This window comes from Phyllostomus discolor, chromosome 5 (assembly GCF_004126475.2).
Source record: "Phyllostomus discolor isolate MPI-MPIP mPhyDis1 chromosome 5, mPhyDis1.pri.v3, whole genome shotgun sequence".
Classification (NCBI taxonomy): domain Eukaryota; kingdom Metazoa; phylum Chordata; class Mammalia; order Chiroptera; family Phyllostomidae; genus Phyllostomus; species Phyllostomus discolor.
The window spans coordinates 85,004-106,389 of NC_040907.2; the positions used below are offsets into that span (position 1 = coordinate 85,004).

General features: G+C 69.0%; 2 protein-coding genes across 9 annotated transcripts in view; one reads left to right on the forward strand and one right to left on the reverse strand.

The window, feature by feature from the left end:
• Window positions 1-18,074, forward strand: SAMD11 (sterile alpha motif domain containing 11). 6 transcript variants are annotated; one of them, XM_036025129.1, is made up of 14 exons: window positions 1-907; window positions 2,034-2,125; window positions 5,309-5,490; window positions 6,791-6,841; window positions 10,013-10,137; window positions 12,266-12,355; window positions 12,493-12,630; window positions 14,350-14,512; window positions 15,589-15,704; window positions 15,902-15,980; window positions 16,061-16,572; window positions 16,767-16,891; window positions 17,168-17,278; window positions 17,360-18,074. In XM_036025129.1, the coding sequence occupies exons 1-14, from the start codon at window positions 391-393 to the stop codon at window positions 17,555-17,557; spliced, it is 2,499 nt and encodes an 832-aa protein (XP_035881022.1). In that variant the 5' UTR covers window positions 1-390; the 3' UTR covers window positions 17,558-18,074. The 6 variants fall into 6 exon arrangements, with proteins under 6 accessions (XP_035881022.1, XP_035881020.1, XP_035881021.1 ...); XM_036025127.1 differs by having other exon boundaries at window positions 3-907; window positions 10,013-10,113; window positions 12,263-12,355; window positions 17,376-18,074; XM_036025128.1 differs by having other exon boundaries at window positions 4-907; window positions 10,046-10,137; window positions 17,376-18,074.
• The window catches only part of NOC2L (NOC2 like nucleolar associated transcriptional repressor), a 10,104-nt gene continuing 6,743 nt past the window's right edge, over window positions 18,026-21,386 (reverse strand). For 2 of the 3 annotated variants that reach the window (XM_036025132.1, XM_028513853.2), the window contains exons 13-19: window positions 20,895-21,008; window positions 20,446-20,547; window positions 19,544-19,687; window positions 19,344-19,457; window positions 18,881-19,013; window positions 18,500-18,595; window positions 18,026-18,285 (exon numbers count right to left, since the gene is read on the reverse strand). In XM_036025132.1, coding sequence (XP_035881025.1) covers window positions 18,176-18,285; window positions 18,500-18,595; window positions 18,881-19,013; window positions 19,344-19,457; window positions 19,544-19,687; window positions 20,446-20,547; window positions 20,895-21,008 — 813 coding nt within the window. In that variant the 3' untranslated portion in view covers window positions 18,026-18,175. Of the gene's footprint in view, window positions 18,286-18,499; window positions 18,617-18,880; window positions 19,014-19,343; window positions 19,458-19,543; window positions 19,688-20,445; window positions 20,548-20,894; window positions 21,009-21,386 lie in introns of all 3 variants that reach the window. The other variant, XM_036025131.1, reaches the window with a different exon arrangement.

Here is a 21,386-nt window from a genome sequence, read left to right on the forward strand (position 1 = left end):
GGCGCGGGTCCGCAGACAGCAAGACTTACTGCTCAGCTCCGCCCGGCAGGCGGACCGGTGAGCGGGGGCGGGGTCGCCCCAGGGGGCGCGGGCGCAGGTGGCCGAGCGCCCCGCGGAGCCCTAGGGTCCTGGAGCTACGGCGCTCGGCACGTCGATCCGGGATCCGAAGCAGCTCTGGTAGCACCATGTCTCGGGCAGCGGAGGCCCTGCCAGCCGGCCGGGCAGCCGTTCGAGGGGGCCCGGCGGGAGGCGCGGCGTCAAGGCGCAGTAGCGGCTAGGGCGGGCTCGCCGCCAGGCGCCTCCCGGGTCCCCCGCCCCGAGACCCAACTCCAGCCCGGGAACAAGTTGAGCTGGCGACGGGAAGCCGGGTTGCAGGACCACTGGCCCGCCATGCCGGCGGTCAAGAAGGAGCTCCCGGGCCGCGAAGACCTAGCCTTGGCTCTGGCCACTTTCCATCCGACCCTGGCGGCGCTGCCACTGCCGCCGCTGCCAGGCTACCTGGCTCCACTGCCTGCCGTGGCCGCGCTGCCTCCGGCAGCCTCGCTACCGGCCGCGACCGCTGGCTACGAGGCTCTCTTGGCTCCGCCGCTCCGCACCTCGCGCGCCTACCTGAGCCTGCATGAGGCCGCCCCACACCTCCACCTGCCCCGGGACCCTCTGGCCCTCGAGCGCTTCTCCGCCACGGCGGCTGCGGCACCGGATTTCCAGCCGCTGCTGGACAACGGCGAGCCGTGTATCGAGGTGGAGTGCGGCGCCAACCGCGCGCTGCTGTACGTGCGCAAACTCTGCCAGGGCAGCAAGGGTCCGTCCATCCGCCACCGCGGCGAGTGGCTTACACCCAACGAGTTCCAGTTTGTCAGCGGCCGCGAAACGGCCAAGGACTGGAAGCGCAGCATTCGCCACAAAGGTGCGCCCGCGGTGGGGGCGCGGGCTGCTTCGGTTCCTCCCCTCCGCTCCCCGAGGACCCGTGGGTCCGGACCCCACTCCTTCCGCCATCTGGGAAACTCCATCACCACCCAGAGAGGGCGCTGTGACTCTGGGGCTGCAGCAGGAACAGTCCCCCCCCCCCCCCCCCATCGCAGTACGGTCTCCTAGGTGGACCCAGGCACAGCGCCCTCAGCTTCCGCGGTTCGCTCAGCCCCCGCCGCGGTGCCCCCGGGCTGCCTGCGGCGTACTAGCTAGCCGCTCCTTCTGCTCCGAAGGTCTTTGCGGGATTCCTGGGCCTCGCGGCGCAGGGGAAGTTTACGGGAACTCGGGAGAGCAGGGGGGAGGCGGGCTGGGCAGGACATTCCCCTCACCCCGACACCCGGACGCGGAGCCCAGGGGTCTGGCGGGAGGGGAGCGCGGCACACGTGCGCCCAGGGCGCGGGTGCGCGCTGCTGGAGAGCCGGGCGAGGCGTAGGGGTGGCGCAGGCAGGTGGGGGCCGCGGGGCCGCGCGTCAGGGCGGGGGCGCGCGCAGAGCAGCGGCGGCGGCGGAGCTGGGAGCAGCCTGTTGGGCTCCTGCAGGAGTCTGACTCCAAGGGCGCGACGGGCGGGCGCCTGAGCGGGCAAGCAGAGAAACGCGGTGAGAGGGAGTGGGAGACGTTAGAAAGTCAGGAACCCGGCAGCGTTCGACTTTGGGGTTCGCGGCTTTTTAGTGGCTGCCCTCTTCCCGCTCCGGGGCCAGGCGCAGCCCCAGGCCCTGGCTGCGCCGCTCACTTGCCCCGGGGCTCGACCTGCCTCAGCCCTTGTTTTGGGGGTGCTCGCAGACGGGTTTGGAGAGGGTGGAGCGCGAGAAAATGGGGGCGGGGGGAAGGGGTGGAGGAGGCCGCCCTGGGTCTGGGAAGGGCGCTCGCGGGGATCCTCAGTTTCTGGGCTCAGCAAATCCTTACGGGGTCCGCGATGGTGGGATGGGCGGCGGGTTCGCAAGTTGGACTGAGGTGGGCGTTCGTGCTCGTGAGGGGAGGGTCCGGCCCCGCCGCCGACTGCGGCCCGGAAGTGTGCCCGAGTGCCTCCTGTCCGCTCACCGGTCCTGCCTCGGCTCTCCTCGCAGGGAAAAGTCTGAAGACGCTTATGTCCAAGGGGATTCTGCAGGTGCACCCTCCGATCTGCGACTGTCCGGGCTGCCGAATATCCTCCCCGGTGGTGAGATGTGGGGGAAACTTGGGGTTTCCCTCTCCCCTGTGGAGCGTGTGCGTGTTCTGTAGGGCCCAGAACCCTAACGTCAACTCTGCCAGTGTGCAGGAGGGGGCCCCAGGGACAAACAGGGGCGATTTTGCTGTGGGCAGGAATCCTGGGGCACCTGGAGCCCCCACCCCTTCGGATCCGGCCTATCCTGAAGCTCCTCCTCCTTGGGAGCCTTGGAGCTGCTTCTCCCGAGGCCCCGGGAACAACCCAGGGTGTGAAGGTTCCTCCCTGGAGAGTGTTTTCCACCGACCTGGGGGCTCTGCCCATCACCAGCTGGGGGGGGGGGGGGCACCGTGTCATCGGGCCCAGCTTGGAAGAGGGCCAGTCCTGGGGCAGTGCTCATTCTGGGTGGGCAGTGGTGGTTGGCCCCTTGTGTGTTCTGGGGGCTTATAAGCTTGGACGTGAGTGACGTGCCTCTTTGGGGTCCGCACGGCTGGGCGCTGCCGGGCAAGACCCTGGGTGATCAGGACTGGGACCGTCTGGGGCAGCTTCCATGCTGGGCGGGTCCTTGGCATTCAGAGGACAGGAGGTCGGAGGCTGCTGTGGCCCGAGCCCTGTGTGGACACCCACGGGGCCCCTCGTGGCCCAGGAGAGCAGGAGCAACAGGCCCTGTGCCCGCCGCAGCGAGCGCACGGCCTCCTGGCGGTGGTGGACCATCGATCTGAACGGGAAATTGCATCTTGAGAGGAACCAGTCTGAGCCCCTGGGGGGCCACTTGGAGCCAGGCCGTGAGCTGGTGGGCAGTGCTGCTCTGAGGGCTCCACTGGCAGCCCCCTCTGGCAGGAAGGGGTGGGCCCCAGGGGTGCCTGGGAGGACGCAGGGCCCCTGGTCTTTCACCTTTGGCCTGTTTTCTCTGGAGCGGGAGTAGGGCAGGGGAGGGGATGCCCTGGGTTCCTCTTGGGCCCTGGCAGCAGGTAACCTAGGCCAACTGGGAAGCCACAGACACACCTGGGAAGGTAGACTCGAGGTCAGATGCAGCCATCAGGCAGGGGAGGGGGACTCGGCTGTGTGCCCGCTGCATGCAGTGTCTGATGTGAACGCCTCGCCACCGGCCTGCGCGCACCGGGCAGCTCCAGACCCAGTGACTGCACGGGCAGCCTCCCCTGCCCGCGGCCACCGGCCCGCCTGTGGCCAGAGACAGAGCTCAAGACCCACCTCCTCACCTTCTCAAGCAGCTGGTGCCAAGCATGAGTCCTCCGGGTGCCCTCCAGGCTGGCCTGGAGTTTGTTTTCGGGTCAAGGTTGGGTTCACAGTCCAGGGCCGCCTGCCTGCCTGGGGCTCCCTGATCCCTGACTTACACGAGCGGCGGCCCAGGCCTGGGCCTGCCTCCGCTGCGTCTGGTCCTCCCCAGGCCTGGCCCCGCACCCCGTCCTCAGGAGGGAGCTCCATGGAGCCCCTTGATTTTCCAGCCCTGCTGGTTCCACACAGAGCCCGCCTTCCCCCAGCCCCACGGCCAGGCCCTTGGGTGAGGGTACGCTGCACAGACAGGCTGCCCAGGGGCCGAGGGGGGTGTGCTCGCGGCAGGAGAGTCATGCAGCCAGGCAGGCAGCTCCACTCACTGCCTGCGGAGCTTGTCCACCGGCGGACGCCCGGCCCCCAGGTTTCCAGCCTGTGCGGCCGAGCGGGAGTGAGGTCTGAGGTGTGCACAGGAGGCACGGATGTCCCCTGTCCTTGGCCCGGGTCATGACTGCCCACCCTGGCCTCCCTTCTGAGTGCCCCCCAGGCCAGCATCACTCGCCCGGCTTCCCGCTGCCCCTCCCTGTCCCACAGGCGAGACTCAGGGAGCCGTGTGTTCCTTTCCTCAGTGGGTTCAATCGGAGCAGAACGGCAGGAGAGGCTGTTCTGGTGCTCAGCCCACAGCAGGCTAGAGAAGGGCAGAGCTGGGGGGGACTTCCCGGCGGAGTGCACTCCAGAGAGTTGGGGGCTATTCCAGATGAGGTACTCACCCCCGCCGCCCCCGTCCAGGCTCTGCTGCGGGGGCACGGCCCTGGGCCGAGGCTGGCAGGCCTTCGTCTTGCAGGCCGCCTGCAGGCTGCACCCCTGCAGGCCCAGCTGTGGTCTCGCTGGCTGCAGCAGGGAGGAGCCTGGAGGGTGTCCAGGGGAGAGTCCCAAGGGCAGGAATGGAGGACACCAGGGTGGCTGCGTGTCGAGAGGTGACGGTGGCCTGGCTCTGACACAAGCCCTCGCTCTGCAGGGCAGGACTGTGGGGGCTGCAGAGCTGGCCTCTAGGTCCAGGGTGGGGCGGGGCCCCTCCTTGACACTGTGCTCCTCAAGCTCGGGGGTGTGGCGGGGACTCGTGGTCCTGGCGACAGAACAGAGAGGGTCCACGGAGGCCTCGGGGCTGAAAAGATGAAAATCAGATCATCCAAGGCCCCTGCCACCTCCCTGAGCCGGTAACCTGCTATTAAGTAAGAAAAAGCTCCCTACCCACCAGAGAGCGATCACTGGCCTCTCTGCTTCCCCCAGGGCTCGGGACCTGGACGCTCGGGCAGCACCGTGGTGTGCAGGGAACGGCCCTCGAGTGTGGCGAGCTCTGAGCAGGGCCGTGTGGAGGGCCCTGTGAGCCTGCTCTCCGGCTCCGGTGCCAGCAGCTCGGCGCCTATGACTCTGGCCTCGGCACCACGCGCGCAAGGGTGGGGGAGGTGGGCCCACGGGGAGGCTGGGTCTCTCTCGGCTCCCGGGCTTGAGGCTCTGGGCTGCCCAGGGTTCCTGGCCAGGGGACCGGTAAGCCCTGGGCCCCAGGCTGCAGACCCCCCGGGACCTGGGTCTCAGCTGGGGGTTCACGGAGTCTGAGTCAGGCTGCCAGGTAGACAGGCAGGCCCTGTGGGCTCGCAGGAGCTGGGGAAGCAGGGTCTGTCTCCAGGTGGCGGCCCCACACTCGGGCTGACGGCCCTGGACTGCTGGGCTGGAGGGTGCAGTCTGGACAAGGCCTGGTCTCCCTGCCCTTGGCCTTTGGTCAGGTGTAGCTCCTGCCAACCCCGGAGGCAGGAGGCCCCTCCACGCCTGGCAAGGGCGGTGGGGAACATGGGCTGGTAACGGTGTCCCCTTGGTCTCAGTGAGGCTGCTGTCACCGGGTCTGGCCTGGGGTGCGAGCCACACCGGGGCCAAGGCCCTAACTTCCTCTCTTCCCACTCTGCCCAGAACCGGGGGCGGCTGGCAGACAAGAGGACAGTCGCCCTGCCCCCCGCCCGGGCCCTGAAGAAAGAGCTGACCCCCAGCTTCTCAGCCAGTGATGGCGACAGCGACGGGAGTGGGCCAGCCTGTGGGCAGCGGCCAGGCTTGAAGCAGGAGGACGACCCCCGCGTCCGTATCATGAAGAGAAGGTACCTCTGCTGAGGCCCTGGGCACGGTGGGCGCACGGGCACGGGCGTGGGCGGGACCCCGGGTGGGTCTCCGGGCAGCGGGAGGCCAGCGCAGGCCTGGAGGGGAGTCTCTTGCCCGAGTTTGGCTTGTTGTGCCTCAGCTGACACAAAGCCGGGAGCCGGGGGACATGCCAGCCCCTCCGTTGCACAGAGAGACCCCCCTTGCCCCCACTTGGGGACGGGGAGCCAGGACTGGGGAGCAGGGACCCCCGCGGTGGTTCTTGCCATGACCAGAGCGAGGGGTCCTGGGGAGGGGCAGAGCTCCTGGGTGTGTGGGAGGGAGGAAGGGGGCTCGGCCCTAGGCTGGGGGAGCATCCACCAGGGAGACTCAGGCGCGGGTGGGGCGAAGGTGAGGCCTGGGGAGCTGGGCCGACTCGAGACCTGGCAGGTGGCAGCTCTGCTGGGGGCTCTAGGCTGGGGCCCCCCTTCCCGACCTCCCACCTCTCCCCTTGCCCCCATGTCAGAGAGCTTCCTCTGGCTACTCACCTCGGTGTCCGTGTGTCCGTGCGTCTGTCTGTCCAGCATGGGGGACGCACTCCCAGAATTCCCAGGCCTTCACCACCCTTCCAGGCTCTCCGACCCCAGGAGCCCCGGCTCCCTCTGCCTGGCCCAGAGCCGCTCCTGCCAGGGAGAAGCAGCCGAGGCAGGTGGGGCGGTCCCCCCGAGGCAGGTCCCTCACGGGGACCCCGCCGGGGCAGGCTCGAGGGCACCAGGCGGAGCCCTTTCCTCGCCCAACCTCCTGTCCCGCCGCCTTGCCCACTTGGGCTGTGCAGCGGTCACTCTTGGAGTGCCAGCTGGCCACAGCTGGGGCCCCGGGCCCCACGCCTGGGCTAACATCCCCGCCATGGGTCCTGGCCGTGGGGTCACTTCTTGGCCTGGTCCCAGCCCAGCTGGGGCAGCTCTAACCGCCAGGAATTCGGTTCGGTCGCCCAAGGGGCCTGTGGAAGGAGCAGCAGCCCCTGCCGCTGCACCACACGAGGGCCCCTCTGGCCCCGGGGGGAGGCACGGTGGCCTCAGCTCCCAGCTTCCGCTGCCTTCCTGTGCTGAGGTCAGGGGCCGGCTGCCGCCCTGGGGGCCTGTCCTGGTCGCCGCCGGCGGCAGTCAAACTCGCACCAGATGGCGCTGGAGACAGGGCTGAGCCGGCCCGTCCCTCTGGGGCTGGAGCTCCGGGGCAGATGGGGGGCGCGCCGCACAGACGCCCCGCTCGCCGTCCAGGTGCCGGTGCCGAGGCCAAGCTGACTCTCTGCCCCTCCCCTCGCAGAGTCCACACCCACTGGGACGTGAACATCTCCTTCCGAGAGACGTCCTGCAGGTGGGTGAGCGCGGGACCCGGCTTCCCCCACACGTACGAGTCTGCTTCCGAATCCCCCGGCCTCCTGCCCTTCCTCCCCCCCATTTGTCTGTGGTCCTTCTGTCTGTCTGTCTGTCCACACGTGCCTGAACTTTGGCATCAGCACGGAGCCGGGGATGCTGGGCAACCCGACCCTGGAGCCAGGGTGCGCTCCCCTCCCACATGGGACTGACCACGTGAGCCCATCCGCCCAGAGAAGAGGCCACGACCTCCCCCTCCCACCCTCCCAGAGGCCCCCGAGGCCGTGAGGGTGGTGATGTGCGAGTGGGGTCTTGAAGGATGCATAGGAGTTCGCCAGGGACAGGTGCCTGTAAACACTGAGAAGTGGGGGAGGGACAGGTGGGAGGGGAGGCCTGCAAGTCTGGCGCGGGTGGATGCTGAAAAGCTCTGGATGCAGGGTCCCTCGGGCCTTGTCCCTCGGGCAGTGGGGAGGCACCCAAAGCTCTTGAGCAGCAGAGTGACCAGGGGCATGTTCTGGAAAGGTCCCCTGGAAGCCCCGCCCAGCAGGTGGGGGTTTGCTGAGCCCACAGTGATTTAAGACTGTGGAGGGAGGGACGAGCGAGGGAACGAGAGAGGAGGTCAGGGACACGAGGGCGACCCAGGTTTCTGGCTCCAGAGGGGCAAGGGGTGGTCAGTCTGTGGGCAGAGCCCGGGCTGCGGCTCCAGGCCAGCGGGGTCAAGTCTTGCCCCAGGCTTCTGGGGAAGCCGCAGGAAGGGCCAGGGAGCCCCGGTGGGAGGTGCCCCCACTCCCAGCCGGCTCTGTGCCGGGCGCGCTAGTGCTTCTCTCTGGGACGGTCGGTCCTAGAGCCGGGCCACGACGAAAACGTCTTCAAACTCACTTCTGCCCCACGGGGAGTGGCCCGCTCGGCTGGTCACAGTTCGAGCCTCCGTGGACCCTGGTGACACTTCACGAGGCTTGTTCTTGGGACTCTCCAGGCCAGCTTCGACTGCGAAGCCCGCAGGGAGCCCGGGGGCGCCCCTCCCAGGTCGGACTCTGCCTGCAGCCCCTCAGGATGTGGGAGAGGGTGGGGGGTCGGTCGGGGCACAGGCCCTAGAAGCAGCCGGGATGATTTTTGGGGTCTCAGCACAGGGGTCGTGGGGACGTGGCTCAGAGGACCTTCCCGTCTGCCCCCACCCCGTGCCCGTGCAGCACCGGCTGCCTCACACTGCCCACGCTGCTCTGTCCTCCTGTCTCCAGGCTCCTGTCTGTCCTCCAGGCTCTGTCCATCTGTCTGATCACACCACGGTCGCTTTGTCCTTCTCCATCTGTTTGTCTGTCCGTCTGACTCCGTCATCTGTCTTCATCTGTCTGTCCGTTTGACGTCTGTCTGTGCACCCCTGTCCCTCTGTCCGTCTGACTCCACAGGGGACCAGTCCACGCATCCCCGGCCCTGTGGGAGACCCTGACCTGGCCGGGAGGCGGGAGAGGGCCGGGCAGTGTGGTGGTCGCCGAGGGAACCTGTCAGAGCCCAGGGCCCCCCCAGAAGGGCTGGGGTCCAAGGGGTCCCTCTGCCTCCAGCCTCCGAGCACGCCCTCCCCCGCAGCCCTCCCCTCTCGCGTGTGTTCACGGCTCGAGAGAGGACCCCCGGCCCGGGCGCCAGGCGCAGGGTTCCGAGCGTGTGCGCGGCTTCTCTGTGGCATTTACGTGGTGCCGTTCGCTCGGCGAGTGACCGCAGCAGGTTTTCCAGGACAGGGAGGGGCCGTCTTGGGGCCTGTGGGGCACACCCCGGGGCAGAGAGCCGGGCCTCCTGGTTCCCATTAGGCCTCCCCTCCCCGGGGCTGCCGTGCCCCCGGCCAGAGCGTGGGAGAGCCGGTGGCTTCCAGAGGGGAGGGGAGGGGGAGCAGGACCAACCGGGGTCCTGGCCTCACCTGCTCAGTCACCTCCTGCAGGAGCCCTCGGGACCCAGAGAGGGGTCCCTTCAAGGGCACCCTCCAGACAGCCTTGGCCCTGCCTCTAGGCCCCCCCCCCCCCCCCCCGCCCCGGTGCTGGGACGGCAATCTGAGCCCCCCACCAGAGTCGATGAGGATGAGAGGTGAGGTGGATGGGCTGCCGGGTAGTCCCCTGCAGTCCCCCTCCCCCCCGCCCCGCCCCCCTCCCCCTGGAGATGGGGCATCTCCTTTCCTGGGGGTGGGGGGCGGCCCCAACCCTGGAGTCTCTGTTGCTGAGACTGATCTGCTTAGGGGCCAGCCCTGGATTAGCCTGCTCTAGCCGCCCAGGCCTGGGGGGCGGGGGCTATTTAATGGGGTTTAAGGTTGGTCCCCAGGTCACTCCGTGGAGGCCCCGCTGCGGTGGCCCAGCCCGGAGGCTGCTGTCACAGGTGGGCCAGGGAGCGAGGGAGCTGGGGGGCTGGTCCCCTGCTGTGTCTCCTCGGTCCTGTCCTAACTCCCTGCTGCTCAGGGCTTCCTCTGCCAGGGTCCAGGGCCCTTCTCTGCCGACGAATGAGTGGGGTGTCATCCTGGGGTCCCTCACTTCCTCTTCTCTCCGGGGTTCTGTGACGCAGGGTGGAGCTGATACAGCGGGAGCAGAAACGAGGGGACAAAAGGGTTCAGTGCATTTCTCCTCCAGCTCCCCCTGCTTCCCGCCCAGCCCAGCCCGCGGCGTGTCTGCCCGTCCACAGGGCTTCGGCCCCCGGGAGTGTGTGCGCCCGTGTGCAGTGAACGTGCATGTCCGTGGCTCCTGGACCTGGCTCTGACCCTTGGCCTCCTCACGGGAAGACGGTGGGGCCCGTGGCTGGTGGGAAGTTCCAGGTGGAACGGCACGGGGGACGGTCTCGCCGCTGCAGCGGGTGTGTCGGTGCCGGGCTCCCTGGGGCTGGCGCACCGCCTGGTGGGTGCCCAGCTGCCCCCGAGAGGGCACAGCGAGGCTGCACGGATCCTCTGCCGTGCAGACCGTCCAGGGGCGGCCCTGGGGTCCAGGGGCAAGTCCCCTGCCTGGCGGACACTCGGCAGGTGCCTGCTGCCCTGGGTGGGACCCGCCCTAGGGACACTCCCGCGTGGCGTCCCAGGCTGCACTCAGATGCCGTGCCCTGGTGCCGCACTCACCCGCACTCAGGCTCTGCCAGGCGCTCCTCGTGCCCAAGGCTGGGCGCCTGGCCTCACGGGCTCTCGCCTTCCCTCTCTTGATCGCTGCAGCCAAGACAGCGACCTCCCCACCCTCATCTCCAGCCTGCACCGCAGCAGCCACCTCGTGATGCCCGAGCACCAGAGCCGCTGTGAGTTCCAGGGAGGCGGCGTGGAGATTGGCCTGGGCAGCACAGGTGAGGAGCCCGGGGGCCAGGACGGGGCCAGGACGGGGCTGCAGCAGCCGGGCCTGAGCACGGCCCACGTCGCGCCCCCCCAGCGTCTGCTCAGCGGCGCTGGACGCCGCCCCCAGCATCCTTGGCAGGCGGCCAGGGAGGCCGGCGGAGGAGGCGGGAGGTGGCGAGGCCGGCTGTCCCCCGGGGCTCCCTGTGACGGTAATTGTGTTAATCCCGGCCAGCCGGCCGGGCAGACGGGGGCGGAGGCGGCGGCTCCACGGTGGCTGCTGCCGGGTGGGCTTTCGGGGCCGGGCTGCTGTCGCCCCTGCTCACGGGGGCAGCCGGGGGACGGCCATGGGCACGCAGGCCTCTCGGAGGCCCAGGGACGCACGCCCGAGCACGACACAGAGCGCCCACCCACCCGGCAGAGCACAGGGGCCCTCCCGCCCCCAGGGGCGACTCGGGGACCTGGGTCCTCTCCAGAGGACGTGGTGGAGGCCCTGCCATCCCAGGAGCCCTGGGCAGGGGACGGTGGGTGGCACCCTGCGCCCCCCAGACCTCCCCATCGGTGCCCCCCAGGCCTGCCTGCGCCTGGGAAGGCCCTGTGGGTGGGGGTGGGGCTGCTTCTGGAGCCCAGTTGGAGGCAGCTGAGCCGGCGGCTGATAAAATCTAATTGCCCCATCGATCCAGTGCGGCCCCGGGAGCCCCACGATGATTGAGATATTTGGAGGCAGCAGGCCCCCCCCCACGCCGCCGAGGGCTGTGCCTGGCCCTCCACACGGGGGCCCTGTCCGACGTCCCTGCGCCCACTTTGTGCCGAAGTCACACTTGAAGTGTCACCCGCACCCTGGGTCCGGGTTTCATCAGGGTCTCGACCTCTCCTCGGGGCAGCAGTGCCCCCGGCCTCCCCGTTGCTCCCGTGGCCCTGGGGTGGGGCCATCCGCCTGGGCTCACCTGGGCCTCCCCAGGGGCCGCGAGCTAGTCCCGCCCCACGGCCCCGGCCCCTGAGCAGGAGCGGGACGGTCGGGAGGATGGAGGACCCAGGTGGGCCTGGGCGGCGCCCTGTGATGTGTCTGCTCCCGGCTGCCCGGTGCGTCCCCGTGTGGGGTGGCTCTCGTCTAGGACTGGTCACCACAGGGCCCCTGGCAGGGCCCGGCTACAGCCACTGCTTGGGTTTCCCTAGGGGCCCCTCCCACCCCCAACAGAAAGGGGAAGGGGGTCCCCACAGTGGAAAATGGGCCACGGGTCCCCAGAAGGCGAGAGCCGTGGTTTATTTGCTAACCCTTACAGGGCGTGTGCGGAGCGGGTGTGCACCCAGCCCAGACCCACCCCAGGCCTGGCACAGCGTGTCCTCAGGCTGTCCCGCATGGGACCCTGAGGCCACCGGGCTGTCAGTGTCCACCTGGGCTTCCTCGGGGCCTTGTGCTGGTTGTGCCCCCATCCTGCCAGGCCCTGAGGTAGGGGTGGGGCAGGCCTGGGCCCAGCCTCAGGCCGGTGGCAGCAAGGTGGCCAAGATCAATAAGTTATTAGCACCATTCTGTCAGCTGTAAAGTGGAGATTGATCGCGCTGCACTTCCCGGGCTGATAAAAATGACAGATTAAGGGAACAAGGAAAAGGAATTAGGCTCCAGAGCTAATGGCAGTGCCCCCTCACTGAGGTGTCATGGTGGCCCTGGGTCACAGAGGGGGCAGCTCCTGCACCCCAGCACCGCTGGGCCCAGGAGAGCAGGGCCACTGCCAAGCTGTCCAGCAGAGGCCCCAGACCTTGGGCACCGACTGGCCTGCCATCGGGCGCCGGGCGCCTGCTGCTGAGTTGCAGCAGGCTGGCTCAGGGATGCGGATGAGTGTGGTCTGGGTGTGGGGTCTGAGACAGGACTTCATGGAGTGGTGGGGCGGGGCTGGCCACATGTGTGGGGGGCAGGGATGCTAAGCACATCGGGCGAGGCTACCCAGGGTGTCCTCAGCAGCTCAGAGCCTGCCGGGCAGGTGGGCAGGTGTGTGGCAGGCAAAGCCGGAGTGCTGGCTTAGGCCTTCTGGGGGCAGCGAGAGGTGTGGCCTGGGTGGGGGGCCTAGGGGTACTGCACACAGCAGGTGCACCAGACCTTGGGGGCCTCGAGGTGGCCTTTGAGGTGACTCTACCGTCCCCCAGGTGACGTGTTAGGCAAGAGGCTGGGCCGCTCCTCCCACATCAGCACCGACTGCCCCTTGGAGAAGAAGGCTCGAAGCAAGTCCCCCCAAGGTGGGAGCTGGGGGAGGGGGAGGGTATGACTCAGACCCTCTGCAGGGTGGGGTCCGCCCATCAGCCAGTTGCGAGAGGAGAGGCAGGGCCTGAGGAAGGTGTCTGAGAAAGACCCCTCCCCGTGTGCCCCCCCAAAGCAGAGACTCTGTTGCTGCCGGAGCTGGGGCCCAGCATGGCCCCGGAGGACCACTACCGCCGGCTGGTGTCTGCGCTGAGCGAGGCCGGCACCTTCGAGGACCCGCAGCGGCTCTACCACCTGGGCCTCCCCGGCCATGGTATGTGCCCCCCACCGAGGGCCCGCCCGCGGATGCTGGGTTCCCCCGAAAAGAAACCCTGGGGCCGGTGCTGCCGACGGCAGGGCTGGGCTCGGGCGCAGGCCCGCCTCGGCCGCCACAGGCGGGCAGCGACTCGACTCTCTCCTCCTGCCCTAAGCAGGCCCGCCACCCACAGGCCCCCTGTGGCTCCACCCCTAGGGTTCCCCACGCAGCAGGGCCACCCCCCAGTCGCCAGGCGCAGGGAGTGTCATTTCACAGGTGAGGACACAGTCCCAGTGAGCCCGAGCGAGTGGGGCTGATGCCCTGCACCTGGGACGGGGCCCTGCAGCACCTCCCACGCCAGCTCCAGGGTATGACAGGGTCAGGCACCTCCAGGGCACCTGAGGGAGGCCCCAGAGGATGGGGCAGTCAGCCCCAGAGCAGCCGGCCGGAAGGCAGGGTGAGCAGCAGCCGGGATTTGGCCACCCGGACCCCACTGGTAGTGGGAAGTGCAGCTGGAGGCTGGGTCCCTGGCCCACCCTGCTCCCCACCCTGTGTACAGCTCTGGCCATCCGCCCATCCCGCCCGTCCGGGAAGCTTGGAAGTCCTGCCCACCATCGCAGGGCCACACTCCCGAGCCCTGCCCTCTGCACCCCGACCTGGCAAACCCCAGCCCCTAGTCTGAGGGAGCTTGGCTTTTCTGGATGGAGGTGGGTGCGGGGGCGCTGGGAGCGGGGGCAGGATTCCCCCCCCTCCTCACACAAGGCCCTGTCCCCCAGGGCAGTCAGGCACCGAGAGCCTGAATTATTCACCAAATGTTAATAATTTAAAAATCTTCCTTTTTAATTGCTTTCCCTGCCCTGCCTGGGGCCGGCTCCGCCGGCCTGCGCGGGGGAGGGGGCGCGGGCCGCCGGGGAGCAGCGCCGGGAGCTGGGCTGTCAATCACGGCCCGCGCCGCCACCCCCGCTGCGGAGCCGACTGTAAATAACCTAGGCCGCCGGCGCGCGCGGGGGCGCGGGGGCCCCGCTGGGATCGATGCAGGCGGCCGCGCCGGCTGGGCTCTGCGGGCTGGCACCCGGCCCGGGCAGGACCCACCTCCGCTTTTCGGGTAATTAATTTATAAACAGGCGGCGGCGGGGGCCTGCACAAATGGGGGGCCGCGGGGGGACTCGGAGGCCCGGCCCTAAGCAGGCTGGAGGGAGCCGGATGGGCAGCAGAGCGCATCAGAGCACGGATGGAGTGCGCACCGCCTGCCGCCTCGGAGCCAGCCGCCTGGGCAGCCTCCAACCCGGACTCTGGTCGCTCTGCCCAGCCCCCTCCGCTCGGGGCTCCCGCAGCCTTAGTCCCCACGCCTTCGGAGCTGTCGTATCAACCTTCATGCACCACCAGCTTCCCCTGCCTGCTGGGTTTCCCCTCCTTGCCATCGCATTTTGCTCACTAGCATCCGGATATCCCTTTCCAATGCTCCCCCGGCCCCCTCTCCCAAGACAGATGGGTGCCTCCCGCCCCCACCCGGGCGTCCTCTGGCTTGTCACCCTCCCATGATGTGTCCTCTGGCCTTGTGTGTCTCTGTCCCAGGGAACCACCAGCAGCGTCAGTGTGAGGGCGGCCTCCCGCCGGTCCTGGGCTTCTCGGTGCCCTCGGCCAGTGCCCTGCGTTCTCAGCCTCAGGGTGGGGCGAGTCAGAGCCCACGGGGAGCCTGGCCTTGGGTCACTGCTGCTGTCTTCTCCCCCACTCCAGATCTCCTGAGGGTCCGGCAGGAGGTGGCTGCGGCAGCTGCGAGGAGCCCCAGTGGCCTGGAAGCCCACCTGCCCTCATCCACGCCAGGTCAACGTCGGAAGCAGGGCCTCGCGCAGCACCGAGAGGGCCCCACTCCAGCTGGCACCCCATCTTTCTCAGAGAGGTATTGGGGTGCCCGCCTCTCGGAGAGGCGCCCATAGTCACTGTGCTGGCTTCTGGGGTGTGGACACTCACTGCCTGGCCTCTGCAGGTCAAGCCCACACTGGTCAGCCGTGCTGACCTCACACTCCCGGCTCCCACCCCAGCCACAGCCCTGTGGGTGCCACCTGGGCCGGCCTTGGGCCGTGGCCTGCAGTGCAGAAGAGACCTGACTCTCCCACTGAGCTGGGCAGAGGCCCAGGGAAAGAGTCCTGGGGTGGAATGCCTGGAGGTGACTTGCCCTCTGGCTGGAGTGTTAGGGGCAAGATTCCCTTTTCACGGAGTAGCCGTGGGGCCCGCTGAATCCAGGTGCCCGAGACAGCCGAGGGCTTTGCTTCTCCCACAGGTAGGTGAGGGTGGTTGGTGCAGACTAGGGGAGTCCATGGAGAGGGGGGTAGAGAGGGCGCAGAAGAGGGCAGCGGCCAGAGGCCTGGAAACCGAAGGTCAGAGGCCCCTGCCCCCAGCAGCTCCCATTCAGACTCGAGAGCCTTCAGGCGGCACGGACCGGCCTGTCGCGGCCAGGAGACCCCACGAAGGGGCGGGGGAACTGGTAGATCCGCCGAGGCCGAGGAGTGAGCGAGTTAGGGGCTGGAAGAGCTGCAACGGCTCTCCGCCTGAGCTGCCGGCCGCCACAGCACGTCCCCCGTCCCCCAGCAACGCCGCGACCCCCGCCTCAGAGCGCTGTCTGCAGCCGCTTCCCGGATCGCAGCTAATTGCGCCCCGCCCCCGGCCGCGCCGGGTCCGGGGTAGACGGGGAGGCGGGGGTCCCGGCGCGCCCCGCAGTAATTACCGCTGCAGTCGCCGCCGCCCGCCGGGTCAGCGCCTCCGCGCCGCCGCCGAGATTAATTGGCGCCGCCAGCGGGGGCCGGAGGGGGGGGAGGCGGGCGGGGGCGGTGCTCGACCCGAAGCTGAACGAGCGGCGCTTCGACCGCCCGCGGGGCCGGCAATTAGCTGTGGCGGCCGGAGTGGGGGCCGGGGGGCGGGGCGGGCGGTTCCGGGAATGGAGGGGGCGCGCGGCGCTCACCCCCCTGCTGTCCACAGGGAGCTGTCACAGCCGGCCCCCTTGCTGTCGTCCCAGAATGCCCCGCACATCGCCCTGGGCCCCCACCTCAGGCCTCCCTTTTTGGGGGTGCCCTCGGCTCTGTGCCAGACCCCAGGTGAGGAGTGGGCGGTGATCGAGCTCTTTGTGTCCTGGGAATCGCATGCGTGCGGGGGGGTCACCTCGGGTTTGCCTGTGTCTGGCTGGCGCCCACGAGCGTTCCCGTAGGACCCGCTCCTGCCAAGGGGAGGGGGCGCTTGGGTGGTGTTGGACCACTGGGCCACCTGGCTTTGTGGTCTGTCCCCTCCCCCCCAGGTTTCGGCTTCCTGCCCCCTGCCCAGGCGGAGATGCTCGCCCGGCAGCAGGAGCTCCTGCGGAAGCAGAACCTGGCCCGGTAGGTGATACGGTGACCGGAGGGGGAGGCGGCGGCACCGCGGAGCCGGCTGACCCTGTGTCCCCTGCGTGCCGGTCCAGGCTGGAGCTGTCGGCGGAGCTGCTGCGTCACAAGGAACTGGAGAGCGCACCCCGGCCGCAGCTGCTGGCGCCGGAGGCCACGCTGCGCCCGCCCAGCGGCGCCGAGGAGCCGCAGCGGCGCGGGGCCCTGCTGGTGCTGAGACACAGCTCCGCGCCGGCGCTGGGTCTGCCGCCACAGGGACCGCCGGGCCCCGGGCCCCCCACCCCGCCCCGGGAGCCCTCCCGCCGAGCCCCTCGAAAGGGGGGCTCCAGCCCTGCCTCAGCCCCGCCCAGTGAGCCCAAGGAGCCTGCTGGGACTGGCCTCTGGGCGCAAGATGGCTCTGAAGATGAGCCCCCCAAAGACTCCGACGGAGAGGATCTCGAGACGGCCGCTGTTGGGGGCCAGGGCCCCGCCCCCGGCCCAGCCCTGACTGGAGGGGCCAGCTCAGAGGGGAAGGGGCTTCTCTCAGGGTCCATGCTGCCCCCTCCACTGCCCCTGGGCTTGCCCTACGTCGGCCCCTACTTCCACACAGGTGGGCACCCCCCATGCTTCGGATCCCTCCGTGGGGGTGGGAGACCCACGCCCCCACTCCCGCTCAGGCTGCCCAGGGGAGGGAAACCCCCTTAGTCATGGGCCGACAGCTGTCAAGGACCAAGGTCAGCAGCCGGGCAGGAGCCTCGGAAGAGGCCCCGAGTCCCGGTGACGGTAACACCCGCTCCCAACCAGGCACCCCGGGGGGACTCTTCTCGGAGGGGGAGGAGGCCGTGGCCCCCGAGGACGTCAGCAAGTGGACCGTGGACGACGTCTGCAGCTTCGTGGGCAGCCTGTCCGGCTGCGGGGAGTACGCACCGGTGAGGGGGACACCGGCTCAACGAGGCCCCAAGTGCCCCTCACCACAATGCCCTCTCCTCAGAGGGTGGGGGGCATTGCTGCATGGCCCCACCCCCACGTCAGTGCTGGGTCTCCCACCGGGCACGCACCCCCCTCAAGCTGCACGGGCAACCCCTTGCGCCTCTGGCCTCTGGGCAGCCAGCCCACACCGGCTGCGGCTGGGCCAGGGGCCGACCCCACAGGGCGGGCGGCGCAGCCCGGCACTCAGGCCCTGACAGGCGCCCACCCCACGCCAGGTCTTCAGAGAGCAGGGCATCGACGGGGAGACCCTGCCCCTGCTGACGGAGGAGCACCTCCTCACCACCATGGGGCTGAAGCTGGGGCCCGCCCTCAAAATCCGAGCGCAGGTGAGTGCCACAGGGAAGGGGGGCAGCCTCCACAAGGGACAGGCAGGCCTCGGTGCTTCCGGGCTGCAGACCCCCACCCAGGCCCGTCTCTCTGCAGGTGGCCAAGCGCCTGGGCAGAGTCTTCTACATGGCCAGCTTCCCTGTGGCTTTGCCGCTGCAGCCACCAGCCCTTCGGGCCCTGGAGCGGGAGCCCACCTCAGGGGAGCAGCCCCCGTCCCCAGCAGTGGCACCCTCGCCCTACGGGGCAGGGCACCCCCCTGCTGGCCAAGCCTCACCTGAGCCAGAGAACGGGGCAATGGCTCTGCTCCCAGGGCCCATGGACCCCTCCCAGCCTCTGTGCTGAGTCGGGGGGTGGGCTGCGCAGGCCCCCTGCCTATCAGTGCCAGCTGCTGCCAAGCAGAGGCTCCTCCCCCACAGCTTATTTTCCTTTGGTTTTGGAAGCAAAAACACAGAAACTTTGAAAGGGAAACACATGACTCAAGAGGAAAGGAACGTGTTTCCAAAGACTCGGGGGGTGACGGCAGGGCCTGGTGCAGGATCCAAGCCCGGGCGCCGCAGAGAAACCAAAGACGGGCGGCTGTGCTGGCCCCGGCCCGGCTCCCTCTGGACCTGGGGCCGTGGGGAGGGTTTCCAGCACCCTGACCGCAGGCCAGAGGGACGTGCCGCCCCGGGGGCCGCAGTGGGCGGGCTCCACAGTGCAGGTGTCAGTCCCCAAGGACGCCACTTCAGGGATCAGCACAGCGCTCAATACTGTCTGGTCTTTTACGTTGTAAAAATAAAGCTCCATCCAGGATCTGCTGTCCTTCCCCTGTACAGGCACCGACCCAAGGCCTCTGGGCAGCTGCAGGCCCATGGCAGAGATGGGGAGGGCAGGCCGGCAGCCCCGGGCAGTGGCCCTCAGTCCTCCTCTGAGAGCTGTAGGTCCTGCAGCTCGTCCTCCGGCCCCTGGGCCAGCAGCCGCCACAGCTCCCGGGGGGCCAGCCCCGCCTCTTCATCTGGGCCTCCATCTGCAGGGAGACATGCAGGCTCCATAAATTCTGCTTTATCAGGAAGAAGCTGGCCTTGGGGGTTACTCATCACTAATTAATCAACACTAATTAATTTATCGGTGCCGCTGCTGCTGGTTTCCAGAGCCAGCAGGACGGAGCAGCTGGCCTGGCCTCCCCCAGGGAGGCGCCCTGGGCCCCACAAACACAGCACCCCCACCCCAGGACCCCTCACCCTCTGAGCTGCTGGCCTCTTCTCGGCTGCTGGTGCTGCTGCTGTTGTCTTCATCCTCCTCTACCTCCTGCTGAGCTCCAGGGGAGCCGGATGCACCTGGGGACCAAGGGGAAGGGCCTGTGGGACGGGGCCACCAGCACATGCATGGGGGAAACAGCTGGGATCCCAGCCCTGCCCCCGGCCTCGCGTGGAGAGGACTCAGATCTGCCCTGGGAAGGGTGGGGGAAGGCCCGGGGACACGCTTCCCGTTGCAGGAGGTCCCACATCAAAGCAAGCAAAGTGGCCAACGGGAGCTGAGGTGGGAGTGGGTGCCCCTCCTTCGGCTCCTGGAGGTGCAAGGGACCCCTTCCAGGCCAGCCTGCCCAGCCTCTCGGCCCCCACCTCGCTCTGAGAAGTCTGCAGCTTCATCCTCGTCACTGTCCAGGTCAAAGAGGTCCTTGAATTCAACCCTGTCCTCCTCCTTCCTGTCCCCCAGCTTCCGCCGCTTTATCTCGGGGAAGTTCAGGTCTTCCAGCTGGAAGGCCCCAGAACAGGAGCAGCAGGTGAGGTGGTGCGGGGAGCCCCAGTGTGCAGCTGAGGTCCCCTCCCCAGCGACAGTTTCCACCAAACTCCCTGTCTTAGTCCCTTCCCCTCACCCCACACAAAACCCCAGCCAAGGGCAGGCCTTCGAGTGCCATCCAAGTCACAGCCACATCCTTGAGAGCAGCCGCAGCCCCAACCGCCCTCGCACATACCCCCAGCAGCCCCTCCCAGCCCATCTCCAAGCTGCAGCCGAGGGGCCAGGTCCCCCTCCCGGAAGAACGCGCCAGGTGCGCCCGGGCCCCAACACCCCGCCAGCCCGCACCCGCTCTTTGCCACTGATCTCCAGCTGGATCTCGCGGTCCCTCAGCTTCCGCCACTGGCTGTAGTACTTGGCGAGCGGGGTGCCCTCCTTGCGGGCCTGCTGCTCCCAGGCATCCTGTTCGGGGGGGAGGGCTGGGTCACATCCCGCCCGGGCGAGCCCCGAACCCCGGCCCCACACTGGCCAGTGCCCTTGCCACTGACCACGGCCTGCCGGTCGGCCACGCCGAAGGAGGCCCGCTGGCGGAGGCTGCAGATGTACTCGGAGTTCTCCTGCACCTTCTCGAGCAGCTGGCGCACCTGCCGGCAGTAGTTGGCCACCTTGCACTCCCGGAGGAAGGACTTCAGCTGCAGGAGGAAGGGGGGCTCAGCCGGCTCCACACAGGGCCTCTGCGCCAGCGCCAGGGCGCACCCCACGTGTGCTGACTGGGCGGGGGTGTGTGTGCATGTGGAGCCTCAGGGCATGTGCCCTGAGTTTGACGCGTGGAAACCACAGGACTGCAAAGCCTAAAATACAACCTGGCTCTTCACCAAAATAGCTTGCTGATCCCTGGGACCTGGAGCCCGGCAACAGGTCTGCACACATGCGCCAGGGTCTGGACGGGCCTCTGAGCCACGGGCAGCTGGGTGTGAGCAGCCCTCCCCACAAAAGGCCGCGCAGAGACAGGCAGTGCCCCTCCCACGAGGCCCAGGCCTCCCCGAGATGGGGAACACCCAGGTGAGAGCCAGTGGACCCCGAAGGGCGGACCCAGCAGGGGCTTCGGAGGGGAAGGATGTCCCCCAGGGTCGTCCAAAGGAAAGCTGAAGCGGCTGAGACGGCCCGACCTGTGCACCGCCCCCAGGACCACCTGGGGAAGCACTCAGTCGGGACATCAGCTGATCCAGGGCCGGGGTCCTCCGGGAGCCCCCGTGCGTGGGTCCCCACAGCACGGCCCGGGGGAGGGCAGCGTGGGCCAGGCACCACCACTGGCTCTCGGGCTGAGACAGGCTGCCTTCCCAGGGCCCCTGGGCAAGCGGGGGCCGAGGCCATTCGCACAGCCCGGTCTGCCTCGCCACCGGCCGCGGAGGGCTGCGGGCAGGGGCCGGGAGTGGGCAGCAGCACGCACCTGCAGGACGGCGGGCAGCGCCAGCTCGGGGAAGGCGATGCTGTGGGCCTGGCTGTGCAGGTGCTCGAGGGTGAGGTCGTAGAGCTGCTCCACCAGGCCGTCCTGCGCACGGGCGGGGGACAAGGCAGCGGGCACGGGCATTCAGAGGCTTCCATTTCAGGGCAGCGCGTCAACTCCCTGCCAGGGCGGGGACCCGAGGCCGGGACCCCACCACCTCCCTGGAAGCCATACTCTCAGGTCGCCGGGGCTGGGGCCCACGGGTGTTGGCTCCCCGACTCCGGGCGCCCACAAGGGTGTGTGGGGAAGCTCCACAGGGTGGCGAGCTCCCCTGGCCCACAAGCACCTCGCCTCCACGGCCACCCTGCACGCCGACCTCAGTGCCCTCAGACGTCCTGCTCACCCAGCGCCTCCCCTAGGCCCCCGCCTGGAAGCCAGGATGCCAGCCTCACCCGGTAAGCCTTCTCCTGCAGGTTGACCTTGGACAGCTTCAGGATCACAGCAAAGTTGATGGGCTTGGAGCTCATGCGCCCTGGCTTCCTGTTGAAGTCGACCTGCTGGAAAACCTGCACCCGCCGTGCCTGTGTCAGCCCCGGCGGCAGCCCCCACGCCCGCTGCGCTGCCCCACCTCTGCCCCAGTCCCTGAAGCCCCAGCGTGAGAGCAGGGACGGGGGCAATGCAGCGCCAGACCTGCAGCCCCCCAGACAGCCCGCCCTGGGAGTCTGCTTGTCCAGAGCCCTGGTGCCCCAGGGGAGCCCCTCCCTCCTGGAGTGGGGCCCCGGCCAATGGGCAGGACCAGGAACGCCGGTACCCACACTGCCAGCAACCCTCCTGAACACCGGGCCAGAGCCCCCAGGACGTGTGTGCCTGGAGACGAAGAGTCCCTCCCGGGTGGGACCACTGTCACGCACCACCCTCACCCACGCCCACAGCCCCGAGGCCTG